General features: G+C 39.4%; 1 protein-coding gene across 2 annotated transcripts in view; it reads left to right on the top strand.

The window, feature by feature from the left end:
* Positions 1–13,119, top strand: part of FBXL7 (F-box and leucine-rich repeat protein 7) — a 317,460-nt gene that overhangs the window by 89,182 nt on the left and 215,159 nt on the right. For both annotated transcript variants that reach the window (XM_005874490.2, XM_005874491.2), the window contains exon 2: positions 3,940–4,029. In XM_005874490.2, the coding sequence (XP_005874552.1) occupies positions 3,940–4,029 (90 nt within the window). The remainder of the gene's footprint in view (positions 1–3,939; positions 4,030–13,119) is intronic.

Genomic DNA, 13,119 nt, shown 5'->3' with positions numbered 1-13,119 from the left:
TTTTTTTTTCATTTTTGTGCTGTTTATTGATGATTTTGCTACTTAAAATGGCCCCCACGCATCGTGCTGAAGAGCCGTCTGTGGTTCCTAAGAGCAGGAAGGCTGGGATGTGCCTTACACGTGTTAAATAAGCTTCATTCAGACATGAGCTACAGTGCGGCTGCCTTGAGTTGAATATTAAAGAATCAACAAAATATATTGAATAAGATGTCTTCAAGCAGAAATACACCCAAAACAAGGTTGGGGGTGATGAAAAGTGACCAGAGGGTCGCAGATTCCTAGCCCTGTGTTTCCCCTCAGAGCAAAGATTCAGCTTTGTCAGTGTTTGGCAGTGACTTCGTAGAATATTACTACCCTGAATAACAAGAATAGACTGTATTTATATCTCTACTATCTTGCTTTCCATAATTACTTAAATCATTAAATAGCCAGGCATTTAAAATTTTACTTACTGATGGGCATACATTTTCAATGGGTCAATATTACTCTCAAAGGGACAAAAATTGGGGGCGAAAACTCTTAAGCATTTTATGTAAAAGCAGAGATATACACACAGCACATAATATATACACACTATATCTGTGGTATTACAGTTTTATTTGTGGGAGTCACTGCAGAAAAAGTCTAAAAGTGTCCTTGGGGAGAGGGCAATAATAAAATATGATTGGAAAACACAGTCGTAGAGCATACTGAAAATATGATGATGCACCTAAGGTATTTACTGGAGTCCACAGCACAGCGTACACAGTCTATGTTAGCTATTATTATACATATCATTGGTAATGTTATTTGTTTCCCTAATCTTCTTCCCTGTCTTCAGTCACCAGCATTTCTTAAACTGGAGATTGTGGTCCTCTGAGGGGTCTGCATACACGTTTTCAGACCTGTCTGAGAATTTCCTCTGAAATTTGTTGTTTTATTTTGTGCTTTCCTTTGATGATAATCTTAAAAATCATCAATAACTGTGTACTGGTTCCCCTTTATCACAGACTCCTGCCATATGGTTTTGTTGTCCAAGTTGGTGCCTGTCTTTTAAGGAAGGAGTTCTGCTTCTGTGGTTATGGGCCAATAAGGAATGAAAGAGGAGCAGACAATGAAACATGAGTGACAGGGTCAGACCAAGTGAAGGTCAACTGAGGTGGCATCGTGCTGCAGCAGGAAGGACTCTCCGAGTTCTAGCGGAGAGGCTGAGTCCTCACACGGCCCGAGGTAGCAAGGATACGCCAGAAGCAAGAGAACATTGGCTTTAGCAGCGGTACAACATTTATGTTTTGAAAGGCAATTTAATGTCGGCAAAATAACATCATCTGCCACATTAAATTAATGGTGTTAATTGGAATTTTATGGGCTTTATTGTTTTTGTGTTTAATTGGTTACTTTGTTTTTGTCTTTTTGTTGATTCAGAGCAAACACATATGGAGTTTAGTTTTCCATTTGTGCATCGCTAAGTAACAATATACTAAAAATAATTTAAGTCTGTATATCCGTGGTACCCAATAATGCTCTTTTACTGAAAAGGAATGTTTGCAGGTTTGAAGAGTTCTGTAATGGACTCATAGGATCATAAACTATTTGAACTGCTAGAAATCACTTGGCCCACCCATCTCCCCATCTCCCCATCTCCCCCACCAGATGTGGACACTGAGCCTCATGGAGGGGAAGCGAATGTCCAAGGTCAAAAAGCAAGGGGGCATCAGACTGAGGTCAGAGGTCAGTTTGACATATTTCTAACTAGGTATCAAGCCCAACATGTCAGTCCCTTCCAAAGATGAACCATGGCAGATGAGTGGCGACTGCAAAGGCAGGCTAGACATAAACTAATGGAGAGTTACTGCCCTGTGGCTCACTCTGAGGGAAGAGGATGTGGAATGGGCAGGGATGATGGGAATAACAGACTTGTTATAACAGAGTCATCAGTCACAATGAGCTTCCCAAGTGATATCAGCCATGAACTTGGATTGTTCCATTACTCTCAGCATTAGCAAACAAATCCCTGAAGCTCTTTAAATCACCCACTTGTGCTTTTCAGCTCTGTTTTTAGCCTGTAAGCTTATGCCACCTAACTGGGGTGTATACCACTGTGTAGGGAAGACTCTTGGAAGCCAGTGTTTCTCAGCTGCTTGTAAGAGTTTTAATCATAACTTGCGTAGTGAAAAGAGTCCATTGTGATACAACTGGTTGGTCATTATATTAGTTTTCCATTGCCACATGACAACTCACCACCAATTTAGCAGCAGCTTAATATGAGATACATTCATTATCTCATTTTCCTTGGGTCAGAAAGCTAGACTTTTGTTCGGGGTCTTACAAAGCTGCAGTCAAGATGCTGGCCAGACTAGGCTTTCATCGGGGGCTCAAATCCTCTTCCGTGCACACGTGGGTGTTAGCAGAATTCATTACTTTGCAGCTGTAGGACTCAACGATGACTTGCTTCTTCAAGACCAGTGGGATGTCTCTCCTTCAGACTCCTGTAAAGGGCTTATCTGTTCAGGTCAGGCCTACCCAGAATAATTCCCTTTTGACTAAATTCAACTCATTAGGGAATTTAATGGCATCTGCAAGTTCCAATCTGCAATGGAACTTAAGTGTCTCAATTCTAATCCTCTTACCATCATCATATTCCATGGCTTAGTGGCAAGTTGCAGGTTCTGCCCATACTCAAGGGGAGCAGATTACCAAGGGCAGGTGCACTGACTTCAGCCGTTCTGGCCATTACAACAAAATACCATATGAACTATCTATAATGGTTTATAACAACAGAAATTTGACTCTAACATTTCTGGAGGCTAAAATGTTTGAGATCAAGGTGACTAGTGAGAGCCCACTTCCTGGTTCATAGACTGCCATCTTTCCCCTGTTTCCTCACATAGGCAGGGAGCTCTTTGGGGTCTCTTCTACAAATTCCATTCATGAGGGTGCCATACCCATGACTTAATCACCTCCCAAAGGCTAATCACCTCCTAATACCATCACGTTAGTGATTAGGTTTTAAAATATGAAATTTGGAGAGACACAAACATTTAGTCTGTAGCAGGTACCATGGGCATTATCTTGGAATTCCGCTCACCATGGTCATTGGCACGTCCATCACTAGGCAGGGAGTATGGTTCGTATTTGTAGACTTTCATGTGATTTTAGAGAATATTTGGTAATAATATTATATATGCTCATATTAAAAGTCAGAAGAGTACAAACTGAGCTATACGCTGAGGTAAGATTATTTGGATCAGGGGTTCTCCACTTCAGCACGATTGATGTTTTGGGCTGGATAATTCTTTGTTGTGAGGGGACTGCTCTGTGCATGGTAAGACGTTTAGGCAGCATCTCTGGCTCCTTACCCACTAGCGCTAGGAGCATACCCTCCCCGGTTGTGACAACTAAAAATGATCCCAGACATTGCCAGATGTCCCATTGCATGGAGAAGCACCTCTGGTTAAGATTTACTGCATTAGAAAAATGACACAGTCTTTTAAAAGAGGGAATTTTTTTTAAGGTGATAGAGCTTTTTGGAGCAAGTAGGCTCTTGCTCCTCAGATAATGCCTCATTCTTAGATTTGCATTTGTCCTTTATTGGAAAATGTAGTTTATAGCTGCAAATAAAAAAAATCAATACTGTGGATGTGTTTCACACATGTACTTTCTAAGTCACATGTAGGCCAAAATTATATTACGTTATCATATTTGACTATGTTTTATAATCTTGTCTGAGTTTATAGTCAAGCAAGATTATAATAAGACATTAGTTCTACTCTGACATGGGTCAGGCATTTCCCAAAAGATATTTAATGCATAAGGCAAGAAACCTAATAAACGCCTTTCTTGGTATTATTGGCCCTTTCTTGGAAACAAGTGATGTGGCTTGTTATGGGACAGAGTGAACGGCACGGTCGAGCTCTGAAATTACAAAACTCAAAAGCGGCTCATTTCTGTTTTCTCTAGGCAAAGGCAGCTCAAGCATCTCATCCGACGTGAGTTCAAGTACAGATCACACACCAACCCAAGCCCAGAAGAATGTGGCTACCAGTGAAGGTAGGCATCTGGTCTTCATTATCTGTTGCCCTCTCTTCACAGTGCTGGCTATTTTTGGAAGGCAAATAAAATGTGTGAGTCTGAGTTCTGTTCTACCAAGTGGGAGCATATGAAAGTCTTAAAAATGAGAAGGCAAAGGTTTTCCCAAGTTTCTTTTTTGTTGTGCTGCTGTCATTGTCCCTTAAAGTTGTTGCAATGGAATTTAAGTGTCTCAATTCTAAGGCAAATGCTGTTATTTTGTGAAAATATAGTAGGCTGACTTTGCAGAAGCCTTTATGATACTATGTATATCATTTTTCAGTATAGAAAATGTTCTGATTGTAAAATCCTTATGCTGAAGTTGAAAGTTGTTCAAGAACTTTCAGAATAGGCATACCTGCATTCAGGATTGTGACAATGGGAAGGTCATAGTCATGTGATTTCTAGACCTCGAACTAATCACCAATACCTGATAGTAGGAGAAGAGGTTTGTTTGACTATTTAGAGAGCAATTGAAAAGTCCTGCCTATCACGACAGAGATTGGTCACATTGATATTCTTGATGAAGAATCTGACTATATGTAGTTACAATACATGTTGGAATTCAGCTGCTTCCCAATAAATAGTTGAGAAGCTTTTGAGTTATTGCTTACTTGTTTGAGTGTGGATATAATTGTTTCTGTGGTAGTTATTTAGAGGGAAGTTGACCCTATTATGGAATCAGCTCCTTTTATATTAATGTTAAACACAATTAAATGACCTGTTTTCTGAAGAGTACTTTCTAAAGTAATTGTCGAATGAAGATCTAGTGTTAATATATCGATGCCGTTTATAGTGAAAGACTCTTTGGAAGGTGTCACCTGATTTTCACGACACTATAAAGCCCGCTTTCCTCAAGAAGACAGTGTGTTATGGAAACAGTCTCCTGTCTTTGTTTTGGAGGCAGGCTTTCTGCTGCTTGTGATGTGGGGGAGCATACTCATGGCCTGATGTTGGTCCTCTCAGCTGTGTGACTGCTCTTGATCTGTGCTACAGTTCATGCATTCATGATGATGCCTTCCCTCTGCTATTTATCTTCTCTTCGGGTGTTCTTTGACTTGGTGTGTTTCAAGTAGCACAGAATTACCTTCTGTGGGTTAATTATCCCCAGACTGATGCATAAGTAGCTTTTATAACTGGATTATAGTCCCTTGTGTTTAATGCCTTAACATTGTTTTACCCACGTAGTAAGGCAAACAGATTGGGGCGTTTTTCTCTGTGCAATGAAGTATCAGGTACCAATCCAATTTTAATTTTCTGCCTGTTAATTCAAATATGGGCATTAGATCATTCTTGAAATTCGGTTAAGGTAATGTGCGAATCGGGTAAATTGATTCTAGACGTTCACTTTTGAGGCTTTCGTTCTTTGAAGCCAAAATGGAAATCACGTCAATGTAATTTATTTTTGATCCTCTGTAGTCAGAAATCTATGTTTTGTAATATTATCACTTTTTCCACCATTATTTTACAGTCACTTTTGTCACGGTCCTTTGTTTAATTTGAGTGGCTGTGAAAAGAGAAAGTTAAAAGTATGTTAAATAGTCCCTCTGTGTTTCCCTAACTGGATTTAAGTTCTGTTAGTATTTTTTCTGCTTTTCATAAATAGAAAGTATAAAAATATGTGAGCTCTGTTGCAAGGGTTGGGGGAAGGGACTGTGGCACTGCATGCATTTAAAAAGTCCGCTTTTTATGCTTAAAATTACTCTCTAGTGATTTACAATTTTTATTTTATTTTGCCTTTTCCTTTGGTGCAGGCCCAGCCAATATTTTGTACATTTTTATCAGAATGCATTCTCTATCATGCTGTGGGTAAAATCAGGAAAGAAAAATGGGAAAATGTGATGTTCATATGAAACAAAATTTTTAGCTGCTGGGCTAAATTACTATGGAATTTTTTTTATCCAACTCTTAAGTGGAAGAACCCCATTCTTGTGAAAGCTGTTCATTATATATATTGCATATCTGAAAAATTATAAAAGAAAGTATTGTTTTTCTATTTGTTTGCATGAATCCTTTTATCTAATGTTTTTAATGAAAATTTCAAAGTGTTAAACAATAAATTAGGTGTGGGTATTAGTTACATTAAAATGTATATCAGAGATGTTTGCTGCATAATTGGTCTCATATTGTCAGCCTGGTATTTCAAGATGGACGCATAATAGCGAAGGCTAACTTTCTCAGTGCAGAGATGACAGAGTCCTGGGGCCAGTGCAATTATCACACCCTCCAACCTCCACAGAGCAAATTTGCCTGCAAATTTGTTTCCTCCTCCCAGAAAACACCTGCACACAACATTCTGGCAAAGAAACAGAAAGTGTACTCTGATTTCTTAGACATGCCTCAGAGGAGCAAACTTAAAAATGCTTCTCTGATTCTCTCCCCACTGTTTTCTAGAACTACGCTTAAACTTTGATATGAAGAAAATATTGAGTGAGTGGCATACTTCCGGAAGCCATTTGATAATGGTTATTTCCTTCAGTTCCTCGATCCTCTTATGATATTTCACCCCTGAATTCATTAGTATTGTCTTCAGGAAGCACAGGCTGGATCCTCAGTTTTAAGGTCTGAGTGATACTGATTTCTAAGAATAATATCTATTATGAAGGATAATACTCAATTTTCCTTCAGTCTTTGAAAACTGTGGCCATACCTTTAATAGCTGAGTTGGAAGCATTGTACAGCAGTGTGGGACTTCTCCCTGATTGGCTGAATGGGGAATGTGGTTGTTGTTGGTAGTGGTGGTGGTGGTGGGGTGTGTGTGTGTGCGCGTGCGCGTGCGTGCATTTGTGTCCAAACTCCACAAGATAGCTAATGTCACAGGCATTGTCTCTTATTAGAAAACATGTAGGTAACCACTCTGCAATATATGATGGCAGATAAACTGAGGATGTGGGAGTTGAGGAAAGGGAGGGGCACTCTCATAGCCTTCACTTACTCTAGGGCTAGTGATAGGAACAAAGATTAACTGTAAACAAACATGAAGGATCTTACTGGGGAGATGACAATGTTCTAAAATTAGATTGTGGTGATGTAACTGAAATGCAGATTCGGATGCCTGCCACAATGAAAGCCAAACTCATGATACAGGTTCTGGTACAAAAGAAAAGAGGTTTATTCAGGTGCTATGACCTGCGATAATGGTGGACTCTTGTCTCAAAGACTATTCCCCCTTCCTGCTCAAGCCCACAATTTTTATAGGGAGAGGGACGGGAGGACATTTTTTAAATATATATATTCTATTATCTTGCTAGCTTTTGGCTGCTCTGGCCCTGTCCATTCATCTTTCTAACTTTTGGCATTCTTGGTCCCTATCCATTCATCTTTCTAGCTTTTGGCTAGAAAGAATACAGCATGTTGTGGAAGCATGTCTCCAGTCTTTGTTTTGGAGACAGGTTTTCAGTGTAAGAACCTCCCCCTGCACTATCTTGGCCAATGGGGGAGACTCCCTGGTGCTCCCTGACTGTACAGTATCAGGCTCAGTGAGGAAGAGGTGACTGCAGGAAGTCTAGAGATGCTGCAGTCCTTAGCCCACCTCCTGAGGCTAGATACAGTACTCCAGGGAAGCTGTTGGAGTCTGCAGGGAACCCCTGCTTCCCGACACACCTGCATCCTCTGCGTAGGCCCTGTGCAGCCTGCCCGAAGTGGCCAACCAGGGCTGTGCTCATCCTGCCGCCAGCTACCCACACTCCAACTGTAAGGTAACAGTGATAGTTGCTCAACTCAGTGAATTTACTAGAAATCATTGGATTGTGTATATGAAAAAGGATGTTGGGGGTGCTGCTATTTCTCAGGACCTTCAGACTTTTATCTAAAACATCACAAACTATCCTTTGCAAATGCTGTTTCCCAACTCTGGGAGGAGGTCGTGAGCAATGGCCAGAAGACCTGTTAAGTGGATCAGTATAAAGTGCAGGGCTGCCATCTAAATGCTTCTCTGAGATGCTCTGACCTTGGGGCCAGAAGTAGCATGAGAGCCATCATAATGAGTCTCTGGATTAGTGTTTATAGATTTGCACATGGTACCTGGTCAGAGGTTGATTCACCATAGTACATATTCTCCAATGAAACTCTGAAGACACGAGAAATTATAGACCCACAGGTTTTATAAGCTTCTTTTTTTCTTTAGCTTTTTCTAGACAGCATCTAACCTCAGCTCAGACTTTAAGTATCCTAGCATCCAACTCTAATTGTTGAGGCATCCCATTTATTCACTCTGTGTCTTTACTAAAGGACCTGTGCCCCTGCTGTCTATCTAATGTTCCCACTAATCCAGTTGGAGTCATAAGGCTGTGGTTCCCTTGGCATGGTGGGCACAGATGGTGGTACAATTTGGTTTTGATCCAAGAAAGAATGGTATATTAGACCTGATAATAGTGTTCTTGTCCTAAGTCTCAAGCAAACGTTTTGTGAATTTTAATTTTGTGACTCTAAAGCCACACCCCTTTTAAGAAATTGGCAGCCTACAGTGCTTTCTCTCTGATAAGTGGTACAGGCTTTCTTTAATGCCCATTGTATTTCTTGTAACAGTTTACTAGTAAGTTCCTGATAACCTGACACTGTAGGGGGTTTGGGTTCAAGTGCAGAAAGCTGGAAAATTTCCATTTTTCCAAACAAAATCTGCATTCCAACATAGTAAGCCACAGCATAATTCTTTCCAGTTGTGTTGTATTCTTTTTCTTCCACTTGTTTTCAGTCATCTTCATCCACACAGAGTTCTCTCTTTTACTGGAAAGAATAGGCTTTGACCTTTAGCTATGAAAGTCATGTCCAACCCATGGTTGGAAGAGAGCACACAGCAACCAGCCTTGAGTCAGAGCAGTTGTGTTGGGTTAGATCAGGGCTGGGGAACGTCTAGAGAAATAATTTGGTCTGGCCCTGCCAAGGCATTAGGGGTGAGTTAATTAAATGTTTGATCAAATATAGTAGGCTAATTTTTAAGTTGATAATTTTGTATTGCCCTTGAATAATGTTATAAATATCGAAATGGCCCTTGGCAGGAAAAAGGTCTCCATCCCGGGTTAGACCATGAAGACACTTCATAAAAATAATAAGCTGAGTTTGGACTTCTTTCACAGAATGGGGTGGGGTGTATGTGGATATGACTTTAAGGGTGGCATCCCAAAAACTTAGTCTTCTCTCCAGCTGGAGGAAGGTGAAACAGTTAGTTCAAAGGCCAACTCTAATTGGCTGATGAAGAGTCAGCTTCATCCAGTTGTTCTTTAGACATATTCAAGTTCAGACATTGAATTCAATGACAACTAAGTTTATAGGTGTAATGGCTGTTTATAAATGTTGGTTATCAAGCAAGACAACCATAGAATCATAGGGTTTTTAGAGCTACAAAAGGCCTTGGCAATTTTCTGATTTAATATACTCCCACTTTACAAAGAAATATCAGTGGCACAGAGAAACAAAAACATTTGTTGGAGATTATACACATAAAAATTGTCAAGCTGGAATTTGACACAATAGTATAGAGATGGTCAAATTAGGAAAAAGCATACATAGCCTTTAAAAAAGCCATTCCCTTCTGATCATGAAACTATTTAATTATTTTTTTGTCCACCTGATTTTTAGCTGCCTATTTTGAGCCACTTGCAGAGCTGGGGCAGGCTGTTTAGAAAAGTTTGAGAAGGATCATTGAGCACAAAGAGATCAGTAGTTCCAATGGGAGGAGAGGATCAGCATCCAATGGTAAAAGGATCTTAACCTACTTGAGTAGATTTGCTTCTTACCTGGAGATGGAAACACTTCTTTTAAGACAACTCATGACTTTAACTCAGCCTTTCCATAGATTCATTTGTGAAATTACTTGTTTAATTAACTCCCTGAAAGAAGGTCATTTTAAAATATTTCGTTTGAGCCATATGAAATGAGTTGACTCATGAAAAATCTGTGGTAATACTTTTTCCTGGAAGTTAAAATCACCAGTTTATTTATATAGTCATGAGTTCTCATGTTTTCAGTGCCCAAATTAGACCAATTCTAAATAGTTATTTTGAAAATTCTTAACCATCTGGCTTTGTTTGTATTCTTTTTGTCTTATATTATACTATTCTTTCTACTTCTTGAGTGTACTCCTCAATCAAAATTCATAGGAATCACTCAGGAAGAAAAAGATGCTGCTTTTAATTCAAGGTGGATTCCGTTTTACAAAAAGCCTGTTTGATTATCCAACAAATTGAGCAAACATTTTGGGAACTCACTATTTGGGGCTCTTTCTAGCACTTTCATGAGCATTATTGCATTAACCTTTGTTTCATCCTCTGTCACACTTCTCTTGAGAAGTGGATATAAAAGTTTCCAGTTGGCAGATGATAACAGGGAAACTCAGAAAGAATCAAGGTGACCCAAAGTCATATAAACTTGGTAAGTGGCAAAAATAGGCTATGAGCCATGATTTCTAAGATTAGTTCTTAATGATTGCCTTGTAAATATCATGAAAATCTACTGAAGACTTCATACTAATTGTTTTTATAAGTTTATATAGAAGTATATCTTAAAAGTACTTAGAGAAGTTTCTTTTCAAATGCCAACTCATAACTGTGTCTAGATTGCTGATAGTGTACAAGGAAACACTTTATTGGTCTATGTATAATCCAGAAATTGACTTTATTTTATATTATTATTTTTTAATATATTTTTATTAATTTCAGAGAGAAAGTGAGAGGGAGAGAGATGGAAACATCAGTGATGAAAGAGAATTATGATCAGCTGCTTCCTGCACTCCCGCCCCCCCCCCTCCCACTGGGGATTGAGCCTCCAACCTGGGCACGTGCTCTGACCTGGGAATCGAACCGTGGATGACCTCTTGGTTCATAGGTCGTGGATGCTCAACCACTGAGCCACACCGGCCAAGCCAGAAATTGACTTTTTGAATCCTTATCTATAGAAAGCAAAAGTCAATATTCTAAGCTGCTTTTATATTAGACATTCGTTTTTAAGTTATGGGCACATAACTGTACCCTTAACATAGTGCACTAGAAAGACTTGGGGTTTGAAATTGACATCTAAGTTAATCATGATGTAGGGTCTATAATGTATGTAATAATATAAGAGTACTGAATGGTTACATTGCTTGTTTTCCCTTAAAAACTAAGTCAAGGAAATATTCTTTAATTTTAATTGTACACAAGTAGAAGATAGCAGTCTCAGAGCATGAACCTTGGAAGACTGGAGCGTACCTGAAGCAGACTAAGAGAAAAGAGAGTGAAACATATATAACACAGGAAGAGGGATCAAAAATGAAGAACTGGAAAAAAGAAAATGACACTAAAGAAATAGTTTTAAAAGTAGATATAAAATTATACCTATTCCAGTTGGAAGTTTGGGTAGGGGACCTCACGGGGAGGGAGAGTTTCTGAAACGTGAAATGTTGTGTTAGAACCTTTTCCTCTGTGCACGAGGAAGGTGATGACTGCTTAGTATAAAGATTTACTTTGCCTTTAAAAATTAAAATTTAAATGTAACCACCTCTGAACATTTCATGATCCTTGAGGAAAGCTTTTACCAGGTTTTAGCTGCTGAAACTTAATGTGTTTTGGTAATTAAATGAACAACTCACTGCTTTGTGACCAAGTTTCCTGTATTGTTTAAGCTACTGGAATGGTAAGTTGGGTGACTTTTGAAAAATTGCACCAATTACATTTGGTGATTTGAGTATGTTACAGATTCAGGCTGCCCAGTTTAACAAAGGAGTCAAATGTGCATCTGATGATTAGCTTAAGCAGTGGAAAGCTTAGCAGTGTGGTAGCCACAAAATTGTTATATAAGTCTACAAATATACGGTGAAATCCTAAACAGCATCTCAGACTCAAGAACTAAGTTTAATTTCTTGAGGGACTTATCTTCCAAAATGGATCATCCAGAATGGCAAAAATGTCATTTAATGGGCTCGGAAGGAAATTGGGTTCCTGTGTATGTGAGTGTTTAAGGACACCTTAGAGTACTACTTGAGATATCCAGAATCTCTCAGTGTCCTTATGTGGAGTTGGGAGGGAGAAAAATTAGATCTTTAATATTCTAATCCCATGGCCAAATTATTCTATGTTTATTTCTTTCACCTACATTTTGCCTTTTGCAAAAAAAGCACTCAATAAATAATGAATGTATTCCAGCTATAGGCATTCTGGTTCATCTAAGTACAACTTAAGCATATTTGTAATGTAGGCTTGTATTATTCCTAAAATATCTTATCAGTAATTTAATTCAATGGGAATTTATTAAAGGATGTAATCTACATTCAAATACATTCTTGGGCATTTATGAGGTACACAGTGTATGTCACTCACAAACTGGTCGCACAGAGAATGAGCCCTACCTTCAGATGTGTTTTCTTTTCCTTGAAAATTAATTTTGGGTTTACTTGAATAGATTTAGGTAGAACATCCACCCTGTGGGTTCTGAGTCCCCATCCTTTCCTGTTGTCTTAAACAAGCAACCTTCATAATATTGCTGTTAGCTATTTGGTTTCCTAAGGAATTTGACTTCATGGCAGAATCCACTGCTTCCAGAACCTTAGCAATGCTGGGGAAAATAACCACTTAGGAAATAGTTAAATAGTAATCCAGGTGATATGAGGTTGGGTCCCAACACCTGATCTGCAGAAGTGCCTTTGCTGGAGAGGACAAAGCTGGGATGGGGAGCAGGGGTAGGCATCATGGCTGCCAGGGACTTGGCGTTTTGCTGTGTGAGTAGAAGGTGGAAGGGCAGAGAGGGAGATCTAGCACAGTGTGTAAGGTGGTGAAGAGTTTGGAAAAAGCCATCTGGGCTCAAGTGGGGAAAGTGGAGGCTTCTAAACATTAGACCCCCTCCCACCTCCCGGAAACACTGAATAGGATCACAAGTGTTTTGAACAACCAGTTTTCACTAAAATATTTAGTTACAAAGTGGCTGCACGGACTTTGTACTAGGTTTTCAATGGATCATATGTAACTGGAGATGTCAGTGACAAACAGGCTATCCCTCTATGACACTCTGTACCCACCACCCTTCTCTGGGTCACTTGGGAGGGTTTACACTAATGAGCAGACTTCTGAACCCCTCAAAGGCAAAGTGGCAATGTGGATGAAG

This window comes from Myotis brandtii, unplaced genomic scaffold, assembly GCF_000412655.1.
Source record: "Myotis brandtii unplaced genomic scaffold, ASM41265v1 scaffold440, whole genome shotgun sequence".
In the NCBI taxonomy this organism is placed as follows: domain Eukaryota; kingdom Metazoa; phylum Chordata; class Mammalia; order Chiroptera; family Vespertilionidae; genus Myotis; species Myotis brandtii.
Note: the sequence above shows the minus strand (reverse complement) of the source record. Positions and strands in the feature narration are given on the sequence as shown.